At 55.2% G+C, this 13,865-nt stretch overlaps 1 protein-coding gene across 1 annotated transcript; it reads right to left on the bottom strand.

Annotated features, from left to right (window-relative positions):
* CRABP2 (cellular retinoic acid binding protein 2) lies at positions 1–4,900 on the bottom strand. The gene is made up of 4 exons (XM_024571081.4): positions 4,677–4,900; positions 1,225–1,403; positions 905–1,021; positions 1–472 (listed from the first exon to the last, which is right to left on the bottom strand). The coding sequence occupies exons 1-4, from the start codon at positions 4,744–4,746 to the stop codon at positions 422–424; spliced, it is 417 nt and encodes a 138-aa protein (XP_024426849.2). The 5' UTR covers positions 4,747–4,900; the 3' UTR covers positions 1–421.
* Between the last annotated feature and the right edge of the window lie 8,965 nt (positions 4,901–13,865).

Raw genomic sequence — 13,865 nt, 5'->3', positions numbered from 1 at the left:
TTATATTTTTGAAAACATTTTAATAACATCAACCAATAAATATTTGACATGGTATAGGCTATAGGGACAAAGCAGGAGCCAGAGGGCCAGTCTTTCCCTCTTAGGCCCTCAGGTCCCCTCACAGAAAGAGAGACTGTTCTGGGCTGGTTTGGGGCTGGGACTGACAATTGGGGAGTGGGAGGAGTGATTCTAGAATGGGTGATCTGGGCTTTTGCCATCCATCCTCTTTGTTGGTACAGGGGAGAAGAGGCCAAAAAAAGCAGAACCCCTGCAGGCAGCATCCCAGCACCCTGGGGAATAATGATGAGTAGAGGGGAGACCTAGCCAGGCAGGAATGGGGGAGGGGCGGTCCACAGGCAGTGAAGCAGGGACATGGGCTGGGCTGGGGGTGGACTCGAGAATCTCTCAGACCCACAGCCACTCACTCTCGGACGTAGACCCTGGTGCACACAACGTCATCAGCCGTCATGGTCTGGAAGGAGGATAGAAGTCATCATTAGCCTCGGAGGCCCCTCGGGAGGAGGAGGAGGAGGATTGAACGAAGAAACTCTGCTTCTAGGCCCAGACCTACTTCTTGGTTCAGGACCAACAGTCAGGATACCCAAAATACCTGGGCATCCTGGGAGGCAATAGGACAAGAGAGCCCAAGGGGTCCATCCTACGTTCTCATCCCCAGGCCAGGGAGATCCCTGGAGAACTGTGGGACCTCTCAGTGCATGTCTGTTGCTCCACACAGAAGGATACTGTATGGGACAGGGACAGGTTAGTCACACCCCAGCAGCTGCATCAGGAGGCAGGGAGACCAACCATGATTGTCCTTAAATCCCCTGCACTTTGGAATGTCCCAGAAAATTCCCCAAGGTAGCAGCGGGCTTGTTCTTGGCTGGGAGGAGGCAGGACTTACCAGAATCAGCTCCCCATCATTAGTCAGTTCTCTGGTCCAGGAGGTCTTAGGGCCCTCTCCCCTCAAAAGCCTTTGCTCGCAAACCATTTTATTCTCACTTTCCCATTTCACCAGGCTCTGCAAGACAGAGGTGGCCAAGTGAGCTGGGCCCACAGCAGGGACCATGCAGTGAGAGGGGTAGGGCATGTACTACTTTCTACCCGCCACCACTACCTAGGGACCTTCTCCATTAGAAAAGAAAGGAGTCCAGGAGACTAAGAAACGGCATGTTGAGAGGCAAGGGAATAGTCGTGACTGAGGGCCTCCTTCCTAGCGCTCACCTTACAGGGTCTCCCGTCCACAGTCTGCTCCTCAAACTCTTCTCCGATCTTGAAGTTAATCTCTGTGGTGCGCACGGTGGTAGAGGTTTTGATGTAGAAAGTGTCTCCCTCCTGTTTGATCTCCACTGCTGGCTTGGATGCAGCAGCCACAGCAATCTTCCTCAGCATCACATTCACCCCTGCAGAGAGAGGAGAGAGGCTCATGTTTCAGGGTGCTCCAGGCGCCTGTGTTTCACCCTCCCCTTGAGACAGCTGGAGCAGTCTGCCTAGTTTCCAAGAAGGTACATTGAAGGAGAGGGCAGGTGGTGTAGCCTGGATGGTTGGTGGGGTTTAGGGAGGAGGGGCAGAGAGGCAGTGCCCTGCCTTTAAGGATCCTGCTCCTAGCTGCCACCCCACCTGGATGAGTCAGCAGTCCTGGATGACTCCCCAGAGTCTCAGCTCTTCACTCTAGGAGTTCCCAGGGGCAGCTTTTCCTTTCTCCTCACCCAGCAGGCATCCTGTTATGGGTTCACCGTGGCTCTGTCCACCCCACTTTTGGCCCTTTGTCTACCCTACTTGAGACCCTCAGCTGGGGTGGGCTCATTAGATCCACTGTGTCTTCACCTTTGCCCAAGTGTGGGGCAGACCCTCCCAGGCCAGGCTTCACCACCTGTGTTCTGGAAACAGGGACCACTTCCCTCTCTGCGCTATCCACCTCCCCTGTCTGGTGCTAGGCAGGCCTTCACCTGCCCAATCTCTGTCCCTCCCCAAAATAAGAATGAGCAGGATTCTCAGCAGGGCAAGAGGCCACCAGCAGCCTAGGGAAGCCAGAGGCTCTGGAGTAAGATCCATTAGGCCCTGATTTCTACATGGTTCAGCCTCCCCTACAGGCAGGGTGACCCTAGGCAAATGGCTTAACTTCTCTGAGCCGCAGATTCCTCAATTGTAACATGGAGACCAATAGCTCCTTCCAAAGCCTAGCAAATGGGATGAGGTGTGTTTAGGACCTAGCACACAGTGCCAGGCACACCTTTGAGTTTTCAGGAAACAGTAGATAGTCTTACTGTTGCTGTTATTTTCACTGATAAAAGGAAGGCAAAGAAAAAGTCAGAGCTGGGGCTCAGACGTTCTCTGCATCAGACTCCTGCTCAACTGCCCTCCTGGAAGGCTCCCACACCCTTCTCCCTTAAAGAGAGAAAGGGACACTGCCATCCCCTCCCTTGATATGTCCCTAAGTCGAGGATCACCCACCCCTCCTCAGGTGATGGTAAGGTCTTCTCATGCACAGTCCCTGTGCCTGACCCCCATATCCTTTCCCAGATTGGACCCCTTCCGTCTGTCCCCCAGTTATTAAGAAGGGTGGGGGAGCCAGGAGAGAGCAACCTCTGATACGAAGACAAGCCGCCAGGGAGGCCTCTCCGGCCAAGGCCCAGATCTAAACTTCACACCACTTTGTCTGGCCTGGCCGCCTGCCCTGAACTGGAGCAGAGTCCCTCAGAGAAGCAATTAGTGGGGATGAGGGGCCAAGCTGGGCTGGGCCAAGTGAGCAGGATTTCCCTACCCTTGATCTAGCCCAAACTCCCTGGCCCTCCTCCAGGCCTGGGCTCCTAGAGAAACAAACCCTCTTTCTGCTTTGACACCACAGCAGACCCACTCTGGTCCAGAAAGAGGGAGTGGGAGGGAGAGAGCCCTGTTCCTCGGGAGCCCCAGGAGTCTGGTTCTTATATGCTGATCTCCTTTCCAGGGAAGAATGAGTGAGGTTCCAGGTCCAATTGACTTGGTAGAGGAGGAGGCTACTTTATTCTGGACAGAGACTACTTCTTAGAGACTACTTCACTCTGTTGCTGCCTGGGCAGACCATCTTGCTATCTGACAGCAATCTTTCCTGTTACCGGAGCGGAACCTGCTATGCAAGGGACAGTTATCCTCCAAATACCTGAGCATCCCTCACTGGGAGAGGGACCCTTGTCTAGGGCAAAGGAGGGTGAGAAGAGACTGAGGTTCCTACAGAGGCGAGGCTGCTAGGTTCAGAGGAGATACCCCTCTAGCCAGCCTCTGCTGCCTGTGGAGCTGGGTCCAGGCTCAGCCAATCTTGGCTGACTCAGAACTGTATTAATGGGTCTGCTTTCAATCTGTCCCCCAGCAGGACCTGAAGAGGGCACGTGGCTCTGAGCGACCCTGCAGGGAGGACAAACAGATGAAGACAGACAGGCAAAAAGGTTGGGCTTTGGGTCTTATTCTCCAGCTGGGGCCTGGGCTTGCATCAAGCCCCTGCCTCATCCACTGGGAGGAGGGGCTCAATCCAGAGAAGAGGGGGGAAGGAATGACATCGAGTCTTTCTGAAGGAAAATTTTCTACCCTTTTGGTATTTAATTTCAGCAAGGGCAGAACAAGAAAGACTGGTGTGACTACAAGTATCGTGGTTAGACTGTAAGAAGAACTAACAGCAAGGAGTGATGAAAATCCCTGCTTTCCCCATAGTATTCCAGCTACTGCCTAGGTCCAGATTCACTCCTTCAGCTCCCTGCCCCACACAAGGTGACCCTCCCCACCTAGCCCAGCTGGATTCTCTCAGTTCAGTCCAGAAACAGATGGCTCCAGGGCTCCCAGGTCACTTCCCATTTGCTTCACTAACCTCCATCTCTTCCCAGAGCCCCCTCTCCAGCCATTTTCGGGCTTTTACCCCTTCCCCAGAGAGAGGGCACACACGAGTTGGGAAGGGCCATCTGGGTGGGTAGAACCTCCTCCGCCTTTAACCAGCACACCCAGCTAGGCTGCAGTATGTCTCCAGGGAGGAAGAGAGAAGAGAACTCAGATTTTCAGAAAGGGGGTGCGGGAATCATACACGAAGCCTTTCGTTGAAATCGAAGAAAGTGATAATTATACATGGCGATTTTAGGACTCCAGAGCTGCTCGCTGTAGAAAAATATTTGTCTCACAGATGGGGGTGGGGTGGGGAGCAGAGTGGAAAGTACTGGAGGGAGAAGGAAGGGGGATCAAGGGGATGCTCAGGCGGCGATCACCTGGTGGGTGGAGAGAAGCACAGAGAGGTTAGGGACTTGCGCTGGGGACTGGGTTACCAGTGGAGACAAGGGTAGGAGGCCGGAATGCCTCCAAGGAGCTCGGTGGGGTAGGGACCCAGGCTCCCTGTCTGAATGCGGAGTTTGCAGCTTCTGAACTGCGGAGAGCCCCCTTCCCCACCCCAAGGGATACCGACCTCGTGCTTCTTGTTTCTACTTGATTCACAGGCTGAGTCACTGCAGGAGCTGGCATCGGTGGGCGCCCCGCCAGGGAAAGCAGGATTTAGGTGTCCCAGCCCAGCAACCCGGGACCCAGTTGTACGTCCCGTTTCTTGGGGATGCAGGCGCCCAGCCTCCCACTCCCCGATTCCAGCCCACACCCTTTCTTTCCCGTACCCTCCACCGAGTACTCCCGCGCCCTCGCCTCTCAAGGGTGCATTAAAATCTCCTCACCCAGCACTTTGAGCAAATCCTCGAAGTTTTCCGATCGGATGATCTTCCAGTTGCCAGAGAAGTTGGGCATGGTCGCGGCGCGGGTGGCAGTCTCCTTAGATCCTCCTGCTGGAGCACTGGATGCTGAGTCCCTTTAGTTAAAAGTATGTGGCCGTTGCCTTCGCCTGATCGTGAAACTCAGGAAGCAGGACACGTCCCAGGACAACCCAGAATCTGGCCTGGGCTCGTGAGCGGACAGTTTTTATACCTTGTGCGGGCCCGCCCCTGCCCAAGAATGAGGCGGCCCCTTCTCTTGCCCCGCCTCTCACCCCACCTGGGGGGCCCTGAGCCCTGGCCCTGCATTACCGACACCACCCCCAGGCCCCCTGCCTCTGGATCTAGCCTCGTGGGCGGGACCAGAGTTTGCTAGGGACCGAGATAGCTTTCCCCGCGCCAACGGTTGGATGGGGAGAAGGGCAGAAAGCGAGTACTAGGATTGGGCTCTCAGCTGAGAAGGGGGTGCCCCAGGGCCGGACACAGATGCTCGGTCCGGGTAGCAGGTCCTGTAGTCCAAGCCCCAGGGTCATATCTTAACGGTTTGCCACCTCTTCCCAACTCCGTGGTGCCTGACCACTGGCGACATCATCAGCGAGTAAGCCCCGGCTCTCGAGCTGGAGCTGGGGAAGAGAATGGGGCCGGAGCTCCGGCTGCACTGAAGCCTGAACTGGATCCACCGTGACCACTTAGAACTTAGACTGGCTAGGAGCCCGGGTTCTGGGCCAGGCACTTAAGTGAGGCAACGGCACCCCCTGCTGGAACAACTCGACGGGACTGGGAGGGGGCAGCACCCCACTCCTATTCCCCCCTGGGTTTCGGGCTCCGGTAGAACCTGGGGACTTTAGAAGTTGGCTCAGGGAGACTCCTTCCTCTTAAAGTATAGGGCAGGCATCGAAGGGTTAAGCAGGAGCCCCTCGCGCGAGGCTGGGGAGGGCAGAGGTCACAGCCAATCACTTGACACGAGCTCTTTATTAAGGCGCTTTCTCTGCAGCTCGGCTCCGCGGATCCCGGAGGAGACCACAGCAGGCGGCAGGGAGGGGAGGCGGGAACCGACGCAGAACCCCGACGCACCACGCGGCTCCCAGATGAGAGGGAGGCTGGGTGCCCCGGGAAGGGGGAGGAGCAGGGTCTCAGGTGTCACCTTTCTCAACCGTAAAAACGTGCGGAAGGATCACCGCCCCTCAGCTAGCGGCTTTGAACTGGGAGATCAAAGGAGGGGGCAGGGAACAGCTTCTTGCAGAGACCCCGGTGGGGAGGGTAGGGGTGGGGGTGCAGGAAAGCAGAAATGGAGGCCAGGCTGGGAGCCTCGGAAACAGGCTGGAGGCCGGAGTCCCCACACAGTGGAGCTGGGCGGGGTGGGACGCGTTGCCACGAGGCGGCTGGGCGGTCCAGCCCTATCCTGCGCGGAGGGACGCTACAGCTCAGGTGCCCTCGGTGAAGCCGCGCACAAGGCCCTGCCTCTCATCCGTACCGCACCCGCTCACCCTTCCAGCACTACCCTCCCAGTTCCTTCCGAGGCGGGGACGAGAAACCCCACAGCTGGTCCCAGCCCTGGTTCCTCCCTGCCAGCGTGGCCTTGGGTGGAGCAGATGACAGGCTCTGACATTTTGAGCTCTGCCCCTTAGAGCCCTGGACCGGTCTAGAGGGTTGGGGACCTTAGTTGGGCCCAGAGCCAAAAGACAAGATTTACAAAAGACGCACTGGGGGGTCGAGACTGCTGTAATGAGGGAAGTCTCTGAATAATGGATGTATAGAAAACTAAAATAAAGCATCTAGGGTAACTCTGGAGCAGGAGAGTTGGAGGTTAGACTGTAGAAAGCCCTTTTTAAAATGATTTTTGATTTTTTTTTAAAGACAGAGGACGGGAGAGAGAAATATCGGTTTGTTGTTCCTCTTAGTTGTGCATTCACTGGTCGCTTCTTCATGCGCCCTCCTGGTGATGGAACTGGGGACTCGCCTATCAAGACAATGCTCTAACCAACAGAGACCCTGAAAGGACTTTTGGTTTTTTTTTTTTAAGATTTGTTTTATTCATTTATTTTTAGAGAGTGAGGGAGAGAAACATCAATGTGTGGGTTGCTTCTGCGGGTGCCCTACTGGGACCTGTCCTTAAACCCAGGCATGTTTTCTAACTGGGAATCGAACCGGCTGGCTACCTTTTGGTTCTCAGGCCAGCGCTCAATCCACTGAGCCACACCAACCAGGGATAGAAAGGGCTTTTTGAAGGTGCCCCACCCAGCAGTAACCAATAAACTGTCAGATTTGTAGAAGAGAGCTGGATGCCAAAGCCTGGTTTTAGGGGTCCAGGTTTTATGTAGAGGAGCTTATGTGGGGGTGGGGAGGGCTGGGCTCCTGGAAGTATGAGGGTGGCAAGTCTAGGAGCTCCCTGAGGAAGGTCAGATAAAAGCAGGGGTGGTAGCAGGAAGAGGGTGTCCCTGGGGGATGTTTAGGGCCTGGGGTTGCAGGCTCTGCCTGTGCTCCTCCCCCACCCACTGTCTCCAGCAGTGCTGTAGGTAAAGGGAGAAGGATTAGGTTCTGACAGTGAAATCAGGCTCCCAGCCAAAGCGAGGGAACCAGGGAAACCAGACTCCTGCTGCCCCTCCTCCTCCCTCACTGCCCCCTGCTTCCTCCACCCAAGACGCCACTCCATTCCAGCTCTCCTGAGCCCCCAGACAGGAGAATCCATTCTCCTGCTCAATAGGCAACCTACTACAGAGAGAAGGGCCAGGACAGGCCCCCCCGCCCCCACAAGCCTGGTGCCTAGACCTACAGGCGCACAAAGGAGGGACTTGGTCTGGCTGAGAATACTGGGGAGGCTGGACGGGACCTCCCTGGGGTGGGGCAGGGAGGCCTGGGCCCACTCCCTTCCCTTTATTTCCTCACTCCCCCCACTGACTAGTTGGCTAGAATTTCCAAAAAGACAGAAGTAAGACAAAGGGAAGTCAGGCTGGGGAGGGGAATTTTTTCCAGATGTGTTTGTGGTTTGGCAGCTCTGGGCCTGAGCTTCAGCCCCAGCACCCCAACTGTGGCTGAGGGAGGTGGTCCCAGGGTCTGGAGGAGGATGCTGGGCAGCTAGGCTGGAAGTCTCAGCCTCCAGCAGTCCTATTAACCCCTTGGAAAATGCTGGGGGGGGGGGATGGGGGCGGAGCTTAAGGAAGACGCTGGAGATGGGAGTTTGATGAGAAGGCTGGGAGTGGGGGAAGGGATGGGGAAAGGGGATTAACAGAGGAGGATGAGAGAAAGGGCTAGCCTAGGAACGAGGAGCAGGGGTTAGGGCCCTGGAACCAGGCACTGGGGAGGAGCTTAGAGAGCGTCAGATGTTCAGTCACAAACAACTGGCTTTAATTTTCTGCTGGGATCAATAAGGAGAAGGAATTTCCCAGTGTTGCTGGTCTTTTAATTATGACCAAATCTGCAGCAGATCTGCTGGGGACAACCCGTTCCCCCTTTCTAGGGGCCTTGGTCATACCCTTCTCTTGGGGCTCCCCAGGAATTTGGAGACTGAAGTGGGGGAGGGTGCAAAGTTGGTGAGAAAAGCTGGGGGAGCAGAGGCAGGATGGGGGTGGAGTAAGGAGGAAACAGGCTAGAGAGTTAGGAGATGAAACTTCTGGGACTTTGTTCCCATTGCAGTGTGGCTGAGAGGAAAGTTGCTGGTTTGCAGCACAAGGAATAGAGGCTGGAGGGGTGTCAGTGAGAGTGTGGTATGCACGACCCACAGGTCTGGGCCTTGGGAAAAGATGTCCTCACCCCTCTCCATCACTCCCTTGAGGCTGATTGGGGGGAGGAGTGGGAAGAGTGGGAGAGTCCTGCACCCCTCACCCTCACCCCCAACTGGGACCAAGGAGAAGCTCCAGCCAAATTCAGCACTTGTGGAAGGGCCTCACCCTGAGCAGTGTTATTGCATCTGCTGGGTCAGAGAGTTTGTTGGCTGGGAATCATGTAGAAATGAAACCCAGGTGGGGGTGGACCCTGGGTCTCTGACACTCCATATGAGAGCAGCAAAGAAGGCAGGACTTGGACAGAGGGTGGGAGGTCTGAGAGTGGAAGAAAGGTTTGGGAATGGCTATACCAGGACAGTTGCATCTCGGCCTCCCTGAGCCCTTAATATTCCACTTAGCACAGAGTGTGGACTCGAGAGCATCCTGCCTCCTCATCTGGTCTGACCCCCATACCTCGGGGAATGTTCCTTCCTGTCTCCCTGGATTCAGGGACCCAGCCCTTTTCAAATCTAGTAAGGCCGGGCTCTGATTCTCCCAAATAAAATTGCAGCAGGATGGATGGGAGTTAGACCAAAAGTAGCTTCCAGCAAGCTGAAGTGCAAGCTGAGAAGTGGGGCCAGAGATCCAGGAAAAAGGCTACTCCCTTCCTAGAAACCTTTGGGAGCTGGGGAGAGACCCTGGGAACCAAGGAAGGTATGGGCAACTGGACTCCAAGATCACCTGACAGTGACCTCTAGGGCCAGCTCCAGGCCCTGGCAAAGGGAGGCAGGTGTGCCCCAGTGGGATCAGAAACATGGTGGGGGTTCTGCAATAGGAGGCATTACAGTTAGACCAGGAATGGACTGGGAAGCACCCAGGCAGCCAGGCGACTCCTCTGTTGTTTTTGGTTCTGCCACCTGGTTCCCAACTCCAGCTGCCAGTGCTCTCCTCTGGGCTGGGTCAGGCGCTGAGCAGGCAGACTGAGCCAATGGAGGGGCAAGGAGACAGAGGAGGTGGGATGCACTGCCTGAGGACATGTCGGGACTGAATCTCTGTCCCCTGAAAGAAGCCCCTGGCTCTGCTGCCTGTTCGGAGTAGGGGGACAGTATACAGGCAGTCACTGAAGAGCCTGGAGCCCTGAGCAGGTGCAGGCAGCCGCCACACTGATCTTATTCTCTGGCCCCGGGGTTCTTGCTTCCCTGTTCCTCTGTCCTGGCTCCCCCACCCAGACTGGTGCTTCTTGCCAGTTGGGCATGAGGGGGGGGTAGGTATCTCTATCCCCACTCAGGCCCCTGCTCGTTTTTTTCTCCAACTACAGTGAAAGACACCAATTCGACTCCCTCCCAGCCCCCCTGCTTCTCAGAAAACCTCCAGGGAGAGGTGGGGATACAGTGTCACTGGGGCTGTGGGGGGCAGTTGCCAACATCTAAAGCTGGACAGACCTGGGCCTGACCCTGACCAGCTGTGGCTCCTTCTCCCATCCAGGGTAACACTGCTGGATAAAGAAGTCAGTCAGCAACATGAACTGTAGTTAACTCCTTTTGGCTTTTATGATCCAGTAACTAGGGCCAGATCCCTCTGCCACTCCCACTCCCTGCCCTGCACTGGCCCTTTAACCCCTGGCAGCCCAGGGGAGAAGGGAGAAGGCTGTAGCTGTGACAAGTTTGGCAGACTGGACACTTAGGGACAGTGGTGGACAGCCTGCAGTCTAGCCTCGACCCCTGCTACTGTTGCCCGGGGTGCTAGGCCTGGGGAGCCCAAGCCTTCTCCCAGATGCTACCTTGCCCACTTTCTGAGACTGGGAATGGAAGAAGAGCCTGGGGTCCAGGAAATCCCTCTCCTTATTGAGATAAACTGGAGTTCCTGGATGTATCAGCAGCCTGCAGTATGGGTGGGTGCTATGTGCCTCTTCTAGCCTGAATTGCAGAGAGTAGGCACTGGGCCAAATAACCAGATTCTGGGATTGAAGAGGAAAGAGGCAGGAGAAAGAAGAGAAGGGCAAATTCCCAGACATTGAGAGGGTCCTAGGTCTGAGCTTTGAGGCCTGGATAGGGACAGAAAGAGGGGAATGGACTCACTTGGTGGGGGGTGGTCTGAGTAAGCAGGGCTGATGGGTCATCCTTAGGGAGGGCTCAGGCAGCCTGGGGAGAACTCCTCTGCAAGGCTCTTGAGTACTTTTATTTCCCTCCTCTCTCCCAAATGCGGCTACTGTCTCCAGACACAATAGCTGGCCTCCAGCCTGGCTCTTAGGGGCCTATGGAAACCAGCTGTGCTAGCAGCTCCGGGAGGAGGCTTGGAGCCCTAGGAGTTGGGTAATAAGGACCAGCTTCTCCAACCTCAGGGCCCTTTCTGCTGCAGACCAGGCCCAGGCCCAGGTCCTTTTGGCCAATGGGCCAGACTCCCTAGAGATGGAATCAGAGGTGCAGGGGGATTTGAGCAGAGTAAGGGAGGTCTCAGGAACCCACATTCTTGGTCTCTGCCCCCACCCTCCCATCATGGGCAGGCAGGGAATTAAGGAGGGGCATGAGTTCAGAGTCTGGCCCCTTAGCCAGGCTAGTGCCTTGTCCTTCCAGTGACCCTACCACCATCACCCCCCTTATGGTAGACTGGAGAGATGGGTGGTAGGGGAGGCCCTGGCCTGACCTAGCCCTAATAGCATTCCCCGGGCAGCCTGAACAAAATGGGAAAAAGATGTGTGAGGTGGGAAGCTCCGATTTCCTTTCCGCTGCGGGCGCCAGCTCTGGAAAATGTTAGCTGTCAAAGAGAGACTGCACAGTCTCCCACCTCCCACTGCCCAGTACCTCCTACCCCATTCCATCAAGCAGGGTCCCTCAGCCTGCCTGGATTCCCAGAGAACACTGGGCTAGCACCTGTGAATTTCAGTTAGCCAGGCTGAGCAGGCACACTGCCCTGAGAAGCCCCCAGCCTCGCTGACCTGTGTCTCCTCCATCAATCTGGGGAACACATCCTGGCAGGACCTTTGGCACTTGGGAATCTGCAGGGACCTGTCCCTGGGGGATCAAAGGAGACAGCAGCTCCTGGACGTCACCGCTGCCAACCTTGTGGCCGTGGTTTCACACCTCCTAAATCCCAAAGCTCTGGGCCTGTCAGCCACAGGTTTCCAGAGGATCCGGATTTTGGGATAGTCTTCCCACTGAGCTCACAGTAACTGGTGTAGAGAGGGAGCCATCCTGAATCCAGGACACATGGGGTGGGCCCTTCTCACTTCTACGGGCATTGTGGTCTCTGCGGGCCGAGTCTCCCCTTGTAAGCTCCCTGACCCCTTGGTACCAGGCTTCCAGGAGACCTAGGGAGTGGACTCCAAAGCTGGGAGGAGTGAGTTCTTGCCTTGAAGTGGAGAGTGTGTCGTGGCGGGGTATTGGGGTGTGGGGTTAGCCTCTGAGGAAGCTTCCAGAACACTCTGTCCTTTCCCTAGCTGGGGCCCCTTTGCTCGTACCCCAGCTCCATATCCCCACCTTCAGGAAAGTTTCCCAGATCTCCCCATCCTACCGGCCCAGACTCAGGTCTAAAGCTGCCAGTCTGGATTATCTGCCTCTGCCTCCCTGTGGGTCCTGGGTGTGGGCCCCAGCTTCCAGAGCATGGATACCTGCCTTCTTCCTCCTTAGGTTATGGCGTGGATTCTTCTCTTGGAATCTTTCCAAAGAAGTGACCAAACAGGATTCCATGGGGTAGTAGGGTTGGCCTTTGGGAAGTTGCCTCTGGCTGAGGGATGACAGACAAGTTAGGTTCATGGTGTCTCTGTGCACTGGGACCGAGGGGTCAGGCCACAGGTGCAGGGCCCAGCCCTCAGTGTGCAGGCCTGGGAGAGGAGGGGCATGACTGGGCCCACCCTGTGCAAGACTTCCCTTGTGCTGCGTTAAGCCTGTCTGATTCTATAGCTTTTCTCTTAAACACTCCAGAATGGAATTTGGTTGAGCCTGGAAGGAAATTAAGGTGTGCTTGCTTTTCCATGCCAAATTCTTAAAAATACCTTCTCTCTCCATCTCTCCCCCTACCCCGGCCTCTCTCAAAATCCTATGCATTAGGATTTTTTTAAAAAGATTTTATTTATTTATTTTTAGAGAGAGGGGAAAGGAAGGAGAAAGAAAGGGAGAGAAACAGCAATGTGTGGTTGCCTCTCGCGTGCCCCCTACTGAGAATCTGGCCTGCAACCCAGGCATGTGCCTTGACTGGGAATCGAACCAGCAACCCTTTGGTTCGCAGGCCAGTGCTCAATCCACTGAGCCACACCAGCCAGGGCTGCATTAGGATTTTGAAAGCATAGAGCTGATGGTGTCCCTAAATAAGTCTAGAAGCCATACACATTAAGAAAGAGGAAGGAAGGGAGGGAGGGAGGAAGGGAGGAAGGAAAGAAGGAAGGAAGGAAGGAAGACAGACCAGTAAGTGTCAGCACAGTTGAGCAATGGGAGGGCAATGAGGACACCAGGACAGACAAGTGGGAGTCCACAAACGCCAGGAGCTGGGGGACAGGGAGCGCTCTAGGGTGAGAGACCTGGCTCACCATGACCCTGCCTCTCAGCAGGAGCACTACCTGCCACATATCCATTTAGGCACTGACTGAAAACGATCACGCATCTCGACTCTCTGCCTAGAGTCTGCAGCGAACCTCCACCCCTGAGCACACATGGGTCCCCCACTTCTGAGGGCAGTCACACCCTGAGCACTCCTTGGGGAGCCAATGTGTACAGGAACTTGGTTGGGAGTTGAAAGGCCAAATATATTGGCTTTGATTTAATCATGTGTTCAGGATAACCACATCAAAGATCATCTGTGTGTGTAAAATTATTCTGCCCCCAACTAGGCCACTTACTACCTCCACTGCTTCAGCCCGTCACCTCATGCCTAGATAAGAGCAAAAGCCTCCACATTGGTTCTCTGTCCCTTTCTCCCCCCTCACAGCAGCCAGGGGGAGTTCTTTAAATATATCAGTTCATACCACTCCTCTGCTCAAAACCCTGCTCCCTGTTTCTTGCGGATATAAGCCCAAGTCCTTACAATGGCCTATAAGGCTCTATATTATCTGCCTACATCTCCCTCTGCTCACCGATTCCCCTTACTACAGCTTTCCCCTTGGCTTACTGTGCTTCTGACCTCCTTGTTTGTTGCTCCTTGAATGCACCAAGCATGCTTTTACCTCAGGGCCTTTGCACCCATCACTTTTTCTGAAATTTCTTCCCTCAGGTGTTTACATGACTCACTTCCTCACAGGTCTCTGCTCAAACATCACCTCCTTTTATTTTATTTTTTAAAAGATTTTATTTATTTATTTTTAGAGAGAGGAAGGGAGGGAGAAAGAAGGGGAGAGAAACATCAATGTGTGGTTGCCTCTTGAGTGCCCCCAACTGGGGACCTAGCCTGCAACCCAGGCATGTGCCCTGACTGGGAACTGAACTGGCAAGCCTTTGGTTCATAGTCCAGTGCTCAATCCACTGAG

The sequence above is a fragment of the Desmodus rotundus genome, chromosome 12 (genome assembly GCF_022682495.2).
Source record: "Desmodus rotundus isolate HL8 chromosome 12, HLdesRot8A.1, whole genome shotgun sequence".
NCBI classification, from domain to species: Eukaryota; Metazoa; Chordata; class Mammalia; order Chiroptera; family Phyllostomidae; genus Desmodus; species Desmodus rotundus.
This window is presented reverse-complemented; position numbering and strand designations above follow the sequence as displayed.

Excerpts from the sequence above, each read along its gene's own strand:
- CRABP2 (XM_024571081.4), bottom strand. The coding sequence starts at position 4,746 with ATGCCCAACTTCTCTGGCAACTGGAAGATCATCCGATCGGAAAACTTC. Across the intron at positions 1,404-4,676 it reads GGATTTGCTCAAAGTGCTGG|GGGTGAATGTGATGCTGAGG; the intron begins GTGAGGAGATTT and ends CTCTCTCTGCAG. Across the intron at positions 473-904 it reads ATGATGGGGAGCTGATTCTG|ACCATGACGGCTGATGACGT; the intron begins GTAAGTCCTGCC and ends TCCTCCTTCCAG.